This window comes from Centropristis striata, chromosome 22 (genome assembly GCF_030273125.1).
Source record: "Centropristis striata isolate RG_2023a ecotype Rhode Island chromosome 22, C.striata_1.0, whole genome shotgun sequence".
Lineage (NCBI taxonomy): Eukaryota > Metazoa > Chordata > Actinopteri > Perciformes > Serranidae > Centropristis > Centropristis striata.
The window spans coordinates 28,112,936-28,126,240 of record NC_081538.1 but is presented as its reverse complement, the minus strand read 5'-3'; the positions used below and the strand labels follow the sequence as shown (position 1 = coordinate 28,126,240).

Genomic DNA, 13,305 nt, shown 5'->3' with positions numbered 1-13,305 from the left:
GCAGGGATTACACACAGATTAAAGAAGAGGCAGAATCACTCTCTCCCTCTACCCCTTTCTTCTTTCTTCTGCTGTGTCTGTGTGCGCACACGCATTTAAGTGCGCTGTATGTGGCTCTCTGTGAGTTATTCAGTGAGTAAGCAACTTTGTGAGCTTGTAACTTGCAGGTTTTTGCAGGCAAGGTCAAACCAGGGCTAAACTCTGAGGGAGTAATAGCTTGTTTGTAGCCTGATGATCTGACTGAAATGCCATTTTTGTTTTGTTTTTATTATTGTTATTATTCAGTCTGGCATTGTGTTCATGTCTCTTTAATCAACATCAGAGCTTTTAAATCACTAGTATTGTGGGCATGATTCAGTTTCTGGGGTAATCTGAGTTTTTTTTATACGAATCTGTTGATTTAACAGTTTAAGACTATTTGACCCTCTGAACCTCAAGCTGTTTCCGGAAGTGTTTTTTTTTGTTGTTGCTATTTTTATATTTAATTCCAATCGGAACGACTCAAAAATGTCTGTTGTACAGAATTATAAAGTTAGAATGACAGAATTCATAAAAGAAGAAAAAAACGCAAGTTGAATTTCTCTGATAAATATGCATATATTTTTAAATTGGAAAAACATTTAATTTATATACACAACATTTTTCCAAATGCCCACAAGTGTTGTGAATATTGGAGGAAAACATGCGATACATATTGAAATATTTGCATTTTTTCAACCTCTACTTCCAGCTTCTCCTGTCCTCTCCTCTCGGCTCTGTGTAAACAGCCTCTCCTGTCCTCTCCTCTCGGCTCTGTGTCAATCATGTCTTCAGTGTCTCTGAGGAGCAGAATTTAATGTTTTTTAACAGGATCTGGTTATTAAAAATGGTTTATTGAAATGAGATGTAGAATATAGTGATTTTGACAGAAATATCCACATTTTAAGGTATGTTTCACTTAATTTTTCTAACGGAAGCTTTTGTAACCTATGATCCATTCAAGGACTGTCATAAAGTTCAATTTCCAATGAATATGCGTGTTTTTACTATTTCTTTCTAGGATAAATGTTGTATTCTTGGCAGTCTTTTAAATAAATCATACTTTTCAATCCCACCAGCAGCTTGGTGTCAGACTTTAACCTCGATGTCTCCATATCTTTCCACCTGCTAATCACTAAACCAGTAGGAGTTACTCAAAAGCAAGTCCTTGAATCAGTGAGAGACCCTCACTAACTAACTAACCCTCGTGGGTGTGAACCAGTGAGTGAATGAATGAGTGTGAGCTATAAATACCTGAATAAATACTTTGTTTAGTGAATGAATGAGTAAGCAACTGTTCACAGATTACTCAAGGATTAATGAAGAGACAAGCCCTCCCTCCACCACCTCCTCTGTGCCTTTGTGTGTGTGTGTGTGTGTGTGTGTGTGTGTGTGTGTGTGTGTGTGCCTTCCTCGAGGCTCAAGTCATCAGCGCTGAAACAAATCCAAACGCGTTCCCTTCCTCTCTCCGTTCGGATGTTTCGTCCTTAACATTCACTCAGCGTCTGCCAGTGTCGACAGGTGATGCCAAGCAGATGAATAGAGAAAATGCTCTTTGTTGCTCCTTATGCTCACCCCCCTCTCTCCCTCTCTCTCTCTCCCTCTCTCTCTCTCTGTCTCTCTCTCTCTCCCCAGGCTGCTGTTTTGTCACGTTTTACACAAGGAAAGCTGCCCTTGAAGCCCAGAATGCACTGCATAACATAAAGACCTTAACAGGGGTGAGTTTGTGTCCTGGATTCTCCTCTTTTGCCCACTTTCTCCTCTAATCACACACTCACAGCAGCACCCAGGGGCGGCCCCGCCCCCACCTGTGTGTGTGTGTGTGTGTGTGTGTGTGTGTGTGTGTGCGTGTGTGTGTGTGTGTCTGTGTCTGCTGTGTGAGTGAGTTAGGGTTGCAAAGGTGTGGAACATTTCCGGTAAATTTCCAGAAACTTGGAGCTTTTTGGAAATCTTTAAAATAAAAAAAGCCAGACATTTCAACAGATGTATTTGTAAAGAGAACTTTATCAAGTTTTAATGTTGAGTTAAATTTTACTCATTTCCCCCAACTGCCAAATAAAATCCCCAAAAAGTCCCATTCAACATGTAAAAGAAGTGAACATGTGATGAAGGAATGCACAGTGCATGTAGTCCTCTCCTCTCAGCTCTGTGTAAACAGATTTTCAGTTTGTTTGTTGAATCATGTCTTCACAGTGTCTTTGAGGAGCAGAATTTAATGATTTTAACAGGATCTGGTTAGTGCAAACGCTTTATTCAAACGAGATATAGAATAAAGTGATTTTAACTGAAATATCACAGTTTTAAGCATTGTTTTGGTTAATTTTTGTAACAAAAACATTTGTAACCTATGAGCTGTTCAAAGACTGTCGTAAAGTTTATTTTTCAACGAAAATGCCTGTTTTTACAGTTTTTTGCTAGGATAAATGGTGCATTTTGTCAGTCTTTTTTTAATCAAGTTTTGATTATTATATTGAACAATCAATTATTTAATTGAACAACAAAAACATGAATGTTGAGTTCAAATTTACTAATTACCCCCAACTCCCAAATAAAATCCCCCCAAAAAGTCCCATTCAACATGTAAATAAATTAAACATGTGATGGAGGGATGCACAGTGAATGTAGGGGGCGTGGCCTCTGTGTGGGGCGTGGCTAGATATTCAATTGTACCTGCATGAAATTGCATGAAAACTGGTTATTTTAGACAAGATTATGCAAAAGTATATTTCCCCCAACTGTATGTAAGTTCCCTGTTAAGGGGCCAACCTGCAAATTTGGTAAATTCCCTGTTTATTCCCATAAATTCCGGTTAATTGCCATGGAAAAGTTTCCAACTTGGAAATTTGCAACCCTAGTGTGAATACACTGACTGGAAGTGTTTGCAGGTTGAGTTTTGTTTGCATTGTGTCGTCCTTTTTTCCACCGTAGACTTTCATTTAAATGCGTTTTGGTTGAATTTCAGCTTCAGGGTCCTGACATTGTGCATGCTGGCTCTCTGAGACACTTCACTAGAAAAGAGCTATTACTAACGTTAGCAGTAACACCTGTGCTTAACCTAAGAATAAAAAATATCACATTGTGTGTGTCCTGAAGGCCTGAGAAACATGCTGAATGCACTTTGTAGCTCATTCAATTTCTGCAAAAGCGGCTTCAAGCCCCTTTGATTCGACAGATGTGGTCAAACTTGAAGATTGAATCATCACATTCAGCTTCAGTAGCAGCTGATAACACGTTCAACTCCTGAAAACATTATTATAAACGCTATAATTAGCTATTAGGGCTGGGGCATTAATCAAATTTTATTTTCAATCATGGTTTTGGCTTTCAGCAGTTATTTGATTTGATTTATTTGGTTTAATTTGTTTTTATTTAGTAATTTTAGATATTAAATATATCTTTAAAAGTTGTCAGTAGGTTGCGGAAAAGCACTCTTACTACTCATATAATTATTTTTATTGTTTATTTAAAAGTAAATACCGAATAAATATGTTATATTTTATTTTTTATTATTTTTATTATTTTACTTTTTTACTTTTTTGTTGAATTTTAGTTAATTTGGTCTTATCTGTTTATTATTTGATTTATTATTTTTAGATATTGAATAGAAGACATTTTAGTAGGTTGTGGAAAAGCACTTTTATTACTCATATAATTATTTTATATAATTTATTTAAAAGTGTATACTTTTATTTATATGTAATATGTTTTTTTCCTTTTTTCAGTCTATTACAGTTAATGTGGTCTAATTTGTTTTTTTATTTTTAGATATCGAATATATATTTAGAAGTTTTCAGTAGGTTGTGGAAAAGCACTCTTATTACTCATATAATGATTTTATAATATTCATTTAAAAGTATATATAGTACATTTATATGTTATATATTATTTTATTTTATTTTTATTTTATTTTTTCAGTTGAATTATAGTTAAAGTTCAAGAAAATCCACTTTAATTTATTTTAACTTAAATAAATGTGTGATGTTTCCAAAGTCAGGAACTAATCATGTTAAATAATCATGAATAATTACCAAAATAATCGAGATTAGGAGTTTTTGCCATAACTAAGCAGCCCTATTAGCCGTAGCATCAAAATACCACTCGGCTAAATGCATTTATCAGTTTCCAGTAGAATAATATTGTCACATTGTCGTTATAGTGTAGTGATTTTACAAATTGAATCACCAGCACTGTGTTTTTCATTGCCACTGAGGGTCAAAAACACTAAAAACATGAGTGTCTGTTGCCTTCTCCCATCTATTTCCTCCATATCTGTAAACCTGGTTATAAAGGTGGTGCTGCTGCTGTGGCGCTGCCTCTCTTTCATGCCGTCTGCTCCATCCTCCACCATTGTTCCCTCCTGCGGCCCAGGAGAGCGATAGAGGAAGTGGGCCGGAGCTTGCTGGTGCTCTCGCTCCTTTAGCCCTGGGTGGATATTTAGAGCCCCCCAGATCCCTTTCTGCTCGGGCTATTGGCTGCCTCTCCCGCCTCTCCTCTTGGCTGCGCCGGCTAACTGGAATCTCATCAGTTGAGCGCCTGCACTCGCCCGCTTCTGTCGGTTGGATCAGCGGATAGCCCTCCTGGGCAGGACGGGGTGGATGCCGCGAATCCCACAAGAGCTGTACGCGGGATTTTGCGCTCGGGTTCCCAGATTCGGAGTCAAGCTTGTTGTTTTGCACAGAGTCACCGTGTTAATTGCTGGTGGAATAAGTATGTTAAATTTGGTCTGTTGTCCTGTGCCGCGAGAGTTAGTCACTTATCCCTTGTTGGAGGTGTGAAACAGCCCTGGGGAGGACACATACTGCAGCAGTTTCAGGATTATAGGAACATGAAATCGCCTTCTTCTACACCGTAACACCCTCCTCCCTCTGTTCTGTCTGGTCATCCCTCCTCCTCGCCAGCTCCTCTCTCCTCTCTCCTCTCTCCTGCGGCAGCAACTCTATCTGCTTCTTACGTACGTCTGGGGCTTTTTGAAGTCCGATAGCAGCACATTAGGATTGTAGCTGCTCACAAGGGCATTTGTTTGGTTTCAGAAGTGAAGGAGGAGGGACCCAATAAAGCCAAGTGCTGTGTTCCAATACCCATACTTACCGTACTCACTGTACTTAGCTTGAGTACGCAGGGTGTTCCGATTCCGATCGCGGTGAAAAGAAGTGTACTTAAAGGACCCGGATGTTGTACTCATAACGGTCAAAACGTTGAGTGTGGAACGATGTACACTATACGCACTCAACGGCTGCCATCTTGTCTACGTAGCGGAAGAGGCGGAGCCAGGCGGAGCCGCTCAGCTCGAAAAAAATGTTTGTAACGGCGGCCGACGACGCCGGCACATTTTCCACATTTGCTGCGTTAATGGAGCCATATTGCCGGATTGTAGAAGTAAAGATTAAACAACACAAAGGATAATTTTTTCGCCGTTTAAAGCCGGAAGTTTTTCGCGGGTGACGAGCCGCGGCGGCCGTCGCGAGCGTCATTTCCGGTAAGTGCATCACGGAGTATTAGATTTGGAACAACACTCACCTGCTGAAATCTGTGTACCTTGTGAGTGCGGATAGTGTACTGCATTTAAGTGTACTCATGGAAGTATGGGTATTGGAACACAGCAAAGGTCTCTTCCACCTTCAAGAAAATGAATTAAGCTAATAAATTAAATTTAAAACAGCTTTTCACCCCTGAGTAGTGTCTTCATATCTTCCTCCCAGACAGGGCAGCCTCAAAGGCAAGACCCAAGGTTTTTTAAATGTAAAAGATTAAGGAAGAATCTGCAGGTCTGAGCTGTGAGAGTGGATGCTTTTACTGGGAGGACTGGGAGATTTCAGTCTCCGGTAGACTGGTTTTTGTTCTCAGCAGTGCAGAAAAGCTGACAAGTTCTCCAACATAAACGGTAGAAGAGGTCGTGTGTCAGTAGCACAAATTACAACACGTAGGCACGTATTGCGGTTCGTGTTTCAAGGCACATATGAATGTATCACGAAGCGTATCACAGCGCATATCGCGGCACAACGATGAATTCTAAAAAATAGTACACACGTACGTTCCACGGTTGTAAAAAAAGGCTGCAGTTTCTGTGGATTTATGTTGTAAAATCACTGACCTTAGGTTTAGGCCAAAAAACTTCTGGTAAGGCGTTATAAGAGACAGTTCAATCAGTAAATAAATGTACGCAACTGCTGGAAATGACAACAAGTTCTCCAACATAAACGGCAGAAGAGGTTGTGTGTCAGTACCATAAATTACCGCACATAGGCACATATCGCGGCTCGCGGTACAATGGCGCGTTCTAAAAATAGTACACATGTATCGTTTGTGGTTTAAAAAAAAGGCTGGGGGTGGTCCGTAGCGTAGTGGTTTACACAGGCGCCCCATGTATAGAGGCTACAGTCCTCGCTGCGGTGGAGCCGGGTTCGAATCCGGCCTGAGCTCCCTTTACCGCATGTCCTCCCCTCTGTCACCCCCTTTCTATCTGTCTCTCACTTTCAATAAAGCATGTAAAAATGCCAAGAAAATAATCTTAAAAAAAAAAAAAGGCTGCAGTTTCTGTGGATTTATGTTGTAAAATCACTGACCTTAGGTTTAGGGCAAAAATCTTCTGGTAAGGCGTTATAAAAGACAGTTCAATCAGTAAATAAATGTTGGTAAATGTTGGAAATTAAGTAGTGACAAGGGTCACATGACTGCCGCAAGTAACTTAAGTTAAAAACGGTTTACTTTTGTTTCCACGCGGGACACGAACCCTGCTGTCGTGGGTAAAAGTTTGCCACTTGTTCAACCCATTCACCACCCCAACCTCCAACCGGATGCGTGAATCTGCCCTTTTAAACTTTGCTTGGCTGTCAATCACGACTACGTCAGCAAGATGGCGGCAGACGCATTGGTAAAAATGATCTGTTTCATTCTGAAGAGTCAGCTTTTTCAAAAACCAACATGACTCAGTTCAAAACGTTGTTTCAAAGCAAAACTACTATGATTTTGACATCAGATGATTTGCTACCACTACACTTCATAGTGATGTTTGTTGAAACAGAGAGACTGAAGTCACTGGATTTAAATTAATGCCTCTGACTGCAGTAAATGGAGTTGGTAGATTGGTCACCCATTGATTGGAAGGTTGCTGGTTCAACCATGGCAGCCTCGGCCACCAGCTTTGGATAAAAGAGCTACATAAGTGCAGTCTATTTACCATTTACCATCTATGAAATTTGTGAATATAGCTAGTTTTTTGCTGCCTGTACATGTGACCTATATTGGTGTTTTTGACGTGAGAACAGGCTAGAATAGCCTCTGATAGCAGTGGAAATTAAAACTGTCCATTTAAACCCAGACAACATTGATCAACAGCACAATATGTACATAATTAAACCTGCATCATATTCATCATGTCAGAGCCGGACAACACTGACTGGCTGACGTCCGATTTTTAATAATAAAACGTCCAGTTTGGTATTGACAGGCGGATATGGTTTAAAGCTCATAAACAGACCAATAAATACAGTACTCTTTCAGACAAAACACTCAGTCAACAGTGGCATGATGACAGATCATTAAGTGGGGTTTGTTTATCATTTTTAACAGGGTTTTAAATAAAAAAAAGGGCAGGAAAAGGTGAGAGGAAGGAGCCAGACAGAAATAGATGATGAGGATGGTGAATTAATTGCTGCACGGTGCGAGTCAAGACAAAAGGCAGAGAGAGGGAGAAATTGAACGGGAGGTGAGCGGAGTGACGGGCAGATGGACAGGAAAAAGGTGGAGTAGAGCACTCCAGCACGCTCGAGGGCAAAGCAATAAACGGGCCGCAGTTAAAAACCAATACCTGCTTATTAACTTCCCCACTCTCCTGGCTTGTAAAAAGCCAGCGGAACAATGTTTGTATTGGCACTCTTCCCCTCCCTCGCTCTATCTCTCCTTCCAAACCCAAGGCCCTATAACAGGCAGAGATGCAATCAGAGTGGAAAGCTGGCCGGGCGCCAAATTGGACGAAAAAAAAGGGGGCACTGGTGGTTGGCAGCGCCAGCCGGCAGCCATGTTGGTTTAGGGCAGGAACAGTTTGAACGGCTGCCATTTTTTTTTTTTAGGAGGGCATTAAGTGAAGGGGTCTGCTGTTGATGTGATAAATCTCTCCCCGCGCGGCGCTCTCGTCAGATGGAGATTCAGGGTGACACGCGGGAGGATATCAGCCCCACATCTCACTCCTCACATCACTCCTCGGCTGGAGCTTTGTCAGCGATCTGACAGCGTGCATATACAGAATGTAAGCAGATGTGATGTAATGCATGCACACAGTGTATATCCACGTCACCTGCCTGTCATTCTGCAGTGATGAAGTAATGTTTCCATGCACGGGTTGGAGAAGGAACTGGCTGGTGTGTTGCTGCTGTAAGAAGACACTGATCACTGCAGTTACCAGTCAACAGTGTCGTCTTGTGATGAGGGCAAGCTTTGGGTTGCAAGGCAAGGCAAGGCAGGTTTATTTATATAGCACAATTCAACACAAGGTGATTCAAAGTGCTTTACATAAACATTAAAGACAGCAAGACACAATGAAAACAGTAAAAACTGTCTATTAAAACAGTGAGATAGAAATAAAAATACAAATAAGATAAAATAAAATAAGATACAGCAGGATAAGAACGCAGGAACATTGACTCACTCCCTCATTTCAAATCTCAAAACACATCTGTTTCAAACTGCTTATTCCCTCTGATCACAATTACCCTGTCCAATCTATCTTTTGTATTGAATTGTTATTAAGTCTGTGTATTTTATTGTATTTTATTGCTGAATCTTTTCTATCTTTTTTGTACGGTGTCCTTGAGTGCCAAGAAAGGCGCCTCCAAATAAAATGTATTATTATTATTATTAATATTATTATTATTATTATTATTGTTATTATTATTAAGAAAAGAGATAAAATAATAAAAAGCACAAGTCAAACATTGCGTAGTTAAAAAGTAAGGGCAGTAGAGTAGAGCAGATGAGTGTTAAATTTAAGTTGTTAAGTTGCAGAATAATCTTAGGATGTTGGTTAAAGTGAACAATACGTACACTTTTGGAGAAGCCGGCAGGAGAAATTAAGAAATGAAGCAATGTCCTCCTGTGGACAGAAGGATCAACTAAAGATACTTTAGCCACCCTAAAAGAAATAATCGCTTAAGTTTATGCAGAAGGGGACTGAAGCTATTCTGTGTTTTATTCAAAGCCACCAGACTCCATTGACAAAATCAGTAATTTTTCCTTGCAGAACACGGCCGTTGCTGGTCTACTTCTGCCCAGATCGGTTAGTTTGTTTGTGTTATTGTTTGACTTTTTGTGTTTTAAAGAATTAGTTTGGATTCACCAAAATCATACAAGAACACAAACTAATGAACCGATCGAGACAGCAGTAGATGAGTTACTCTCATGTTTTGCAAGTTTAAATTACTGTGGACTGAAAGCCACAACATTCCATTGACAAAAACACTAATAGTTGGTTTGTTTGTGTTATTTTGTGATTTTTTTTTGTGTTTTAAAGGATTCATTCAGATTCTTTAAGGTTACACAATAACTTTGACTTACAGTATTTGTGCTAAGCTAAACTGGGTGTCTGTCCTCTCATCTAACTGTCCTCAAGAAAGTGAATGAATGTTTATCCGAGCATAATCTCTACAAAAAGATATCAGCATATCTGTAAGCAGTAGGACTAGATTCTGGTTTCCATTTGCTGTCTGAGATGTGTTAATCAATCATGTTTGAGTGAGCCTTGGTTGCATGAAGGTAAAGAGTTTATGTATGAGAGGAAAAAAGTTTTTTTTTTATTATTTATCTGCATTCTTCTGCAGATATCTGTTTATAAAGATCAGCCTGGATGACCTCTGGACCTTAAACACGGACAAAAAGTCTCAGTGAAGTTTCTTCTCAGACTGTATAGAATAACCTTGGTCCATGTATCTGTTATTAGTTATTCAGATATGAGCCCCAGAAATATTGTCTGTTACCTCCAGAGGCTGAGGCGGAAAGCCTTTGGATTCTGAGATTGATCCCAACATAATGAACATTTACTCTAACATGGTGCTGAAACAACAGTATGGTGTATTTTAAAGACTTGCACACTGCAAAAAAAGAAAAGTTGGGTGAACTCAAAATTTCAAGGCAACAAACTTTGATAAAATTTTAAGTTGGACAGTTAAAGTAAATATTTTAAGTTTTGTTTTTGAGTTTGCTCAACTCTGAATTCAGATTTTTGTCAACTCAACTGTAAGTTGTACTAACTTATAATTTTACATTGTAATAACTTTTAATCCTTACTTCTGCTAACTTCTGCAATGTGCTGAATTGGCACGATTGTAACGCCGCTATAAAATGTCAGCTAATGTTGCGACCATAATTTTGAGTTAGCATTGATACGCTAACGGCTACTCTTGTAGCTGTAACAAGCAGCACGGCTAGCATCAGTTAGCCGCTAGCATCAGTTAGCCGCTAGCATCTGTTAGCCGCTAGCATCATTAGTTGCTAGCATCATTAGCCGCTAGCATCAGTTAGCCGCTAGCATCAGTTAGCCGCTAGCATCTGTTAGCCTCTAGCTTTCGCTTATGACCGAAAACCTGTTTGTGTTAAAATGTTGAAAATGTGTAGGTTGCCTTCTCCAACAAACAATGTACAACACTGCACAATACAGCTCAGAATAAAATTCATGTATCATTTTAATTCATTTCATTTCATTTCACAACAAAGAAATAAGAGCTAGCAGAACTATTGTCCCTTGTTTTGTACCTCAACTTAAAGATATAAGTAACAACAACTCACCAACTTGTTTTTGACCATAAAACTGGCTTGCTTTGTTGTGCTAACTTACATTATTGCCCTAAATGTCAATAATTTATATTTCCAAGTTTTACCAACTTAAATCACTGTTTTAGGCCAAAAAAATACAAGTTGGCACCTCTTATTTTACAGTTTTGTCATTTTAATGATGTAGCTGAGTACATTTTTGTTGTAATTTGAAGTACTTTTGTTCCATAGATGTCCATGAGAGAGGACAACAAGCTCATTATATAGCGCAACATGTTCTCTGTACATATGACAATAAAACCTCTTTGATTTTTATTTAACCCAGTTTTAGGAGATACCCACATGTCTTTTCACCTGCAAATCAGCAGAACCCACGCTGGCTGAGCTGAGCTGTTATCAGCCGCTCCAGCAATAAAACTTCAACAGTGAAAAGAAATGGAAAGCAACATCGACAAGCCTCCGCTCCATCAACTAATTTCTGTCATCTCTATGAAATCCCTGTGCTCCATCTGAAGCTGTAATCCCTGCATGTTCCCCGGACAGAAAGAGTTTTTAGGAAATGTTGGATTTCATGTGATGACATTTGCGGCAAATCAAGTATTTTTACACCCATGCTGTGCCGGTTGGAAAACACTGATATGAGTGAGTGTTTTTTCTTCCACATCCTGTGTCACGACCTATTTCAGAATTTCCTGTTTTGAGACTAGACGTCCACATTTATCTCTCGAACTGTTCAGCTGCTGACCTTCATTTCAGGAATAGCTCAGATGTTTTAAAGTGGGATTGTAGGAGGTACTTATCCAAAATGAGTGTATTTCCTGCAGTACTTTGTAGAAGCAGGTAGGAATAAAGACACAAAAGCGAAGCAGCAACATGTATCTAAGCCACCTAAAAATAAATATTAGTTTGAGTTCATTTAGGGGACTGAAGCCTTTCTGTGTTCTCTTCATGGCCACCAAACTCCATTAAGAAAAGCAAACCTTTTTCCTTGCAGAACAAGCAGTTGTTGGTCTACTACTTCATCGATTAGTTAGTTTGTTTGTGTTATTGTGTAACAGGAACTCTCATGTTCTGCAAGGTTAAGTTATTGTGAAGATAGCCACCAGACCCTATTGACAAAAACACTAATTTTATCTTGAAGAACTTTGTTCAGATTCACCAAAGTTACACAATAACACAAACAAACTAACTAAATGATTGAGACAGCAGTAGACCAGCAACTCTAATGTTCTGCAAGGTTAAATTACTGCAAACTGATAGCCACCAGACTCCATTTTTGTTTTTGTTTATTTAGAAGGATCCCCATTAGCTTGACGCTAAAGTAGAGCTACTTTTAATGGGGTCCACATTAAAAACATACATAAATGAAATTAAAAATATATATTCACATTAAATGACAAGTATATTCATTCCAATCATGGCATACTGCATCATAGTTTGACTGATTACCAACATAAATTATTGACAAAACCACTAAATAACCTTGCAGAACATTAAACTTGCCGGTCTTCCGCTGCATCATTCTGTTAGTCTGTTTGTCCTATTGTGTGACTTTTTGGTGTTTGAAATGATTAATTCAGTTCATCAAAGTTACACAATAACACAAAAAAAACTCACTGATTGAGACAGCTGTAGACTAGATACTCTAATGTTCTGCAAGGTTGAATTACATTGAACTGAAAATCACAAATTTTACCTGGCAAACCACAGGAGTTGCTGGTCTTCCACTGCCTCAATTGTTTAGTTTGTTTGTGTAATTTTGTGACTTTTGGTGTTTTAAAGAATATGTTCAGATTCATCAAAGTTACACAATTACACAAGCATTGAGACACCAGTAGACCAGCAACTCTAATGTCCTGCAAGGTTAGTTAGTTTGAGTTATTATATGACTTTTTGGTGTTTTAAAGTGTTAGTTTGGATTCACCAAAATTACACAACAACACAAATAAACTAACCAATCTCGACAGCAGTAGACGAATGTTCTCATGTTCTGCCACCAGACTCAATTGACAAAATCGCTAATTTTACTTCACAAACCACAGGAGTTTGCTGGTGCCTCGATTGGTTAGTTTGTTTGTTTTATTATGTGACTTTTGGCGTTTTAAAGTTCAGATTCATCCAATTTACACAATAACACAAATAAACTAACTGATAGAGGCAGCAGTAGACCAGCAACTCTAATGTTCTGAAAGATTAAATTACTGTGGACTAATAGCAACCAGACTCCATTGATGAAATCACTAATTTTACCTCACAAACCACAGGAGTTGCTGGTCTTCTGCTGCCTCAATCAGTTAGTTCATTTGTGTTATTGTGTTACTTTTGGTTACACACACTGATTGAGACAACAGTAGACGAGTAACTCATGCTCTGTTAAATGACTGATGATAGTTTCCGGTTTTTATATATAGTGTTATACTATAAAGTAAAAATAAAAGTTATTCACCAGATTTCTCTTCAGTATAAACAATAATAATGAGTCATCTGTGTGACATACACAGGGAGTCTTTTCACTGGAGCAAAACT

General features: G+C 38.9%; 1 protein-coding gene across 27 annotated transcripts in view; it reads left to right on the top strand.

Moving 5' to 3' along the window:
* The window catches only part of celf2 (cugbp, Elav-like family member 2), a 327,757-nt gene that overhangs the window by 211,001 nt on the left and 103,451 nt on the right, over positions 1 to 13,305 (top strand). For all 27 annotated transcript variants that reach the window (XM_059325582.1, XM_059325586.1, XM_059325584.1 and 24 more), the window contains one exon: positions 1,654 to 1,736. In XM_059325582.1, the coding sequence (XP_059181565.1) occupies positions 1,654 to 1,736 (83 nt within the window). The remainder of the gene's footprint in view (positions 1 to 1,653; positions 1,737 to 13,305) is intronic.